General features: G+C 32.9%; 1 protein-coding gene across 9 annotated transcripts in view; it reads right to left on the bottom strand.

Annotated features, from left to right (window-relative positions):
* Positions 1 to 1,675: 1,675 nt before the first annotated feature.
* ADAD1 (adenosine deaminase domain containing 1) overlaps positions 1,676 to 6,000 on the bottom strand; it is a 50,825-nt gene continuing 46,500 nt past the window's right edge. For all 9 annotated transcript variants that reach the window (XM_016950980.3, XM_009448183.4, XM_054682656.2 and 6 more), the window contains 1 exon segment: positions 1,676 to 1,829. In XM_016950980.3, coding sequence (XP_016806469.1) covers positions 1,716 to 1,829 — 114 coding nt within the window. In that variant the 3' untranslated portion in view covers positions 1,676 to 1,715.

Raw genomic sequence — 6,000 nt, 5'->3', positions numbered from 1 at the left:
TCCTTCCTTTCTCTAAACCAAAACACCACATATAATTGAATACACATAGTATATAGAGACAGCGAGTACATGTTGAATAAATGAGTGGTACTTAGTAGATTTTGTCTATAAAGCAGTTGGGCATTTTTATCTTCCCCTTAAAACTGCAAACTTCTTGAGGAAATAAATTGTCTTTTACTGGTCCTCATGGCAGTGCTTAACTCTGGGCTTTTTACTAATGAGGCAGAACTTTCAGACACAAATAAAAGTACTTGGTGCTTTCCCACATTTTATAAGTGTCAGCTAAAAGCAAAATACTTATGAATGGAAGAGCCAAGAGAAGGTGGAAGAGCCAAGAGAAGGTGAAAGATCTTGTCTTTTCAAAGGCAAATTTACTATCAAGAAGTGAAATAATAGAAGGCGGAACATTTGCTATGAAAAGAAACAGCCCTGCAAAGAAAATAAAAATATTTAAGAGGGAAATAGCAGTTACAGAAATAAGCAATAAATACTATGTAACTAATGGAAATGGAATTTATTAATATTGTGTTTATTTTAATCCACATGAAACTGCCCATATTTTGATCCTTTTTAATCCACCAAAAAGGCAACTTCACATGATTCAACCTAGTATCAGTAGAGTTTAGATTACTGAAAGATGTCTTTCCAGCATGACTTCACTGTTCATTAACTAAATTCTACCATACTTTTAGAACAGACAATAAACCAAAACAATTTATATAAACCTCGTCTGTGATTATAATAGTTCATGTGGGGTAGTTGTGAGATTTATAAGTTTAGTAAAGATCTAAGGTAAGGGGGACAAACTCTGAGAACCAATCATGTTTAATATATCTGCGATTGTAAACCAAGGAATAGGATGTAGAAGTAAGGGACAAACAATTTCACTAAAGATACTTATCCTAACTCAAAAGTAAGTAAACTTTCCCTTTTTTCTTTCTAATCACTGTATAAACACATACAGATATAAAGCTAAGCAGTCTTTTACTGACTTAGAAATCCCTGTTAATCTAAATTATAAATAATTAAATCACATTTGGTACAGATAGATCTTGTAGAACAGTTGAAAATGGGCAGTCTTATTTAATGCACATACGATAATCCTCTATTAATAGAATAACTACTTTATCAAACTATTCCTTAACATGGTTAATATTTTTCTACATTTATATGTGCAGTTTGCATTCATGAACTCCTTTAACATGAGAGCTGTTTCAGGTATTGTTTCTTTACTAACACCTAGCATGGTGACTGGCAAATATTAGGCAGTCAAAGTTTGTTGAATTCATCAATGAGTACAAATCATTATTTTTATTCTTGACTTCCAATATTTAATTTTTAAAAAACTGAGTGAGATGCCAGGATACAATGTTGAATATGGTAGCCATATGGACAGCTTTAAAGCAAAAACTTAAAAGGAAATCTCTATTAAACTACAAAAAGGAAAATGGCTTTACAATATCTGTCAAAATAAATACAAAATGGCTACATATTCAAACAGGTAAGTCCTTTTCCGAGAAAATGAAAAAGTAAAAAGCCCTAATGTTTCAATGTAATTTGGCAGGAATATTTAGAAATTTTCAGCAATCATTGCACATTGCTGAATAAGACTCTGATTCTGAAAGTTGAAAACCATCAATATTTTAAAAACATTTTTACTAGTCAAAACACACCAAACAATACAAGATTTTTAATGTGATAATGGATTGCCTATTTCACATGTTAAATTGCTCTATGCAGGGAGATTTCACAATCCAGGATCCATAGCCATGTTGTTGTAAGTAGGATTTCAACTTACATTTAGCTTCTTGATAGGAGGCAGACATACACTAGAGAAGAAAGAAAAAATGAATTATAGAAAATAGGCAGCATTTGATTGCTGAAAAGTAGCCCCAATACTGTTTCTTTAGCTTGAAATTTAAAAAAGTTAATCAAAGTCTTTTTTAATTCCTATATTTTAATATTTTTGAAGCTAAAAAATTTCCTTCCCAACACTCCTAAAGAGCAATTATTCTTTTTTTTTTTTCCCTAAGAGCCAAGGTCTTGTTCTGTCATGCAGGTTGGAGGATGGTGGCATGATCACTGAATTCCTGGGCTCAAGCCATCTTCCAGCCTCAGCCTCCTGAGTTGCTAGGACTACAGGCATGCACCACCATGCCCTGCTATTTTTTTTTTATTTTTTGCAGAGGCAAGGTCTTGCATGTTGCCTAGGGTGGTCTTGAACTCCTGGCCTCAAGTGGTCCTCCCACCTTGGCCTCCCAAAGCTCTGGCCAGGCATGAGCCACCACACCTGGCCAGTTTTTCTTCTTGTTCTTTTTTTTTTTTTTTAACATTTTAAATTAAAAGATTAATCATACTAATTGCAGAAAATTTGAAAAACAGACAAAATATAAAGAAGGAAATAAAAATTATCGGTAATCACAAAACTCGATGGTGGCAGATAAAACTAATGGTGGTAGATAGCCACCATTAATATTTTGGCGAATTTTCATTTTTTATAAATGAAAATATAAATGAACTTTTAACAAGCTGGTTTTATTGAGATACAATTTACATACCATGAAATTCATCCATTGTTAAGTGCATTGTTTGGTGTTTTTTAATGAATTCATAGAGGCATGTAAATATCAGCATAGTCCAGTTGTGAAACAAATCCCTCACCTCTAAAAAGTTCCACTGTACTCACCTGCAGTCCTGGTGCCAGTACCAGCCCTAAACCCAGACAACCATGAATCTACTTGCTGTCTCTAGAGTTCTGCTTTTTCTAAAAAATTCATATAAATTAACTAACACAATAAGGATCCTGTTATGTCAGGCTTCTTTCAAGTTCATTTACGTTGTTTCATGTATCAGTAGCTTGTTCCTTTTTATTGCTGATTAATATTCCATTGCAGGGGTATAATATTCCATTGTAGGGGTATAACACATTTTGTTTATGTATTCACCAGCTGATTAACATTTGAATTGCTTCCAGTTTTTGGCTTTTCTGAATAATGCTATTATAAACATGCATGTAAATACCGGTGGAATTGCTGATCACACATTTACCATCTTAAGAAAATGCCAAACTGTTTTCCAAAGTGGCATTTTCTCATAGTCTGTAGTTTGTATTTTCATTTTCTTAATGATGAATTTTGAAAAGCAAGCATTTTATTTTGGAGTCAAATGATCAATTTCTTTTTGGGTTATACTTTTGGTATCACATCTAAGAAATCTTTGCCTAATAATGTAAATATTTTCTAATTTATATTTAATAATGTAAATATTTTCTCATATTTTATTTGAAAGTTTTATAGTTTTAGCTCTTACAGTTAGATCTAAAGTCCACTTTGAGTTAATTTTTGTGTATGACTGACATAAAGATCTAAGTTAATTTTTTGTTTTACCCACACATATCCCACCATTTCAGCACTATTTGTTGAAAAAATGATTCTCCCATAGAATTGGCACTTTTGTACAAAAGCAATTGATCATATGTGTATAGGTTTATTTCTGTTTCACTGATCTATATTTCTATTATTACATCAATACATTGTCTTAATTACTATAGCCTTATTGTAAGTTTGAAAGTAGGTAAGTTTTCCAACTTTCTTCTTTTTCAAAATTCTTTTGGTTCTTAAATGGCCTTTGGATTGTGCTGGGTGCGGTGGCTTACACCTGTAATCCCAGCACTTTGGTGGGTGGAGCACTTGAGGTCAGAAGTTCGAGACCTGCCTGGCCAACATGGTGAAACCCCATCTCTACTAAAGATACAAAAAATTAGCCAGGCGTGGTGGCGGGTGCCCGTAATGCCAGCTACTCGGGAGGCTGAGGCAGGAGAATCACTTGAACCCAGAAGGCAGAGGTTGCAGTGAGCCGAGATCATGCCATCACATTCCAGCCTGGGTGACAGAGCAAGACTCTGCATCAAAAAAAAAAAAAAAAAAAAAAAAGGCCTTTGGATTTCCATATCAATTTCACAATCAGCTTGTCAATTTCTACACAAAACCCTGCTGGAACTTTAATTTTGCATTGAAACTATAAATTAATTTGGAGAGAAGTGACACCTAACAATACTGTTTTCCAATGCATGATGATGGTACATCTCTCCATTTACTTAGTTCTCCTTCAATTTCTCTCATCTATGTTTCATCATTTCCAGTGTACAGGTCTTCCATTTCTTTTGTTAAATTTATTCCTCTGTGTTTACACACGAACACACACACACACAAATGTACACGTTTGGTGCTATTGTGAATGAAGCTGTTTTCTCAATTTTTTGAGCATTCATTCCTAGTATATAAACAATTTATTTTTCTATATTGCTCTTATATCTTGTGACCTTGCTAAAGTCACATATGATCCAGTTGTTTGTTTTTGGTAGTTGCCAAAGTATATTTTACCTACAAGATGATACAATTTAGGAATATTTCTTCATCCTTTACGGTATAGGTACCTTTTAATCTCTTTTTCTTTCCATGCTGCACTGGCTAGGACCTAGAGAACAGTGTTGAATACAAGTGCTGAGAGCACACATTCTCGCTTTCTTCTCCAATCTTGAGTAGGGAAAGGAGTTATTCAGTCTTTTCACCATTAAGCAGAATGTCAATGGTAGGCTCTTCATTGATGCCCTTTATGAAGGTGAGGAAGTTCACTTCTATTCCTTGTTTGTTCAGTGTTTTTATTGTGAATGGGTGCTGGACTTTGTCAAACGCATTTTGTATGTCTTTTGAGATAATTATACAAATTTTAAACTTGAATTTATTCATATGGTGTGTTACATAAAATAATTTTCTGATCTCAAATCAACCTTGCATTACTGGTATAAACCACCTTGGTTGTGGAGTATAATCCTTTTTGTATGTTGCTGAATTTGGTTTGTCAATATCTTGCTAAGGATTTTCACATTTATTTTCATGAGAGAGATTGGTTTGTAGTTTTCATTTCTTGTAAGGTTTTCTTGCCCACTTTTGTTACCAGGGTAACACTGGACTTGTAAAATGAGTAGAGAAGTGTTTTCTCCTCCATTTTCTGAAAGAGCTTTTGTAGGATTTGTATTATAGTTTGCTTATATGTTTGACAGAATTCACCAGTGAAGTCATATATGTGTCTGAGATTTTCTTTAGGAAAATAATTTAATTAGTAATTTGATTTCTTACGTTCTATTTGGATATTCTATTTGTAAGTCAGTTTTTATGATTTGTGTCTTTCTAGGAATATGTCCATTCATCTAATGTGTCTGCTGACAAACAGTTGTTCATAATCCCTTATAATAATTTTAAGCTTCTTAAGGTCTGTAGTGATGACCATTTTTTTTAAAATTCCAGATTTTGATAACTTGTGTTATCTGTTATTTTTTTCTTGGTTAATCTAGCTAAAGGATTACCGAGTTTAACTTTTTAATGAACCAAATTTAGATTTTTTCCTACTATTTTTTTCTATTTTCAATTTCACTGATTTCTATTCTGATTCATTACATTTCATTATTTCCTTCCTTCCACTTACTTTGATTCTGATTTGCTCTTCTTCTGGCTTCTTGAACTGGAAGCTCCAATAACTGATTTTTAAGATTCTTTTCTAACACAAGCATTTAAAGCTATACATTTCTAAGTACTTATTTATATAGTCATTCCTTGGTATCCATGGGGAATTGGTTCGAGGAGCCCCTAGAAATACCAAAATCTGCAGATGCTCAAGTCCCTTATATAAAATGGCATGGTATTTGCATATAACCTAGGTACATTCTCTCATATACTTTAAATCATCCCTAGATTATTTATAATACCTAATACAATATAAATTCAATGTAAATAGTTGTTATACTGTATTTTATTTGTATTATTTTTATTTTTGTATTTTTTTTTTTACTTTTCCTTTTCTTCCCCCAAATATTTTCGATCCATAGTTGGTTGAATCTGAGGATGCATAACTTATGGATACAAATGGCCACCTGTATTCCATAAATTTTAATATATCACATTTCACTTCCACTTAGTTCAAGATATTTCTTAGTTTTCCTAA

The sequence above is a fragment of the Pan troglodytes genome, chromosome 3 (assembly GCF_028858775.2).
Source record: "Pan troglodytes isolate AG18354 chromosome 3, NHGRI_mPanTro3-v2.0_pri, whole genome shotgun sequence".
Taxonomy (NCBI): Eukaryota; Metazoa; Chordata; class Mammalia; order Primates; family Hominidae; genus Pan; species Pan troglodytes.
Note: the sequence above shows the minus strand (reverse complement) of the source record. Positions and strands in the feature narration are given on the sequence as shown.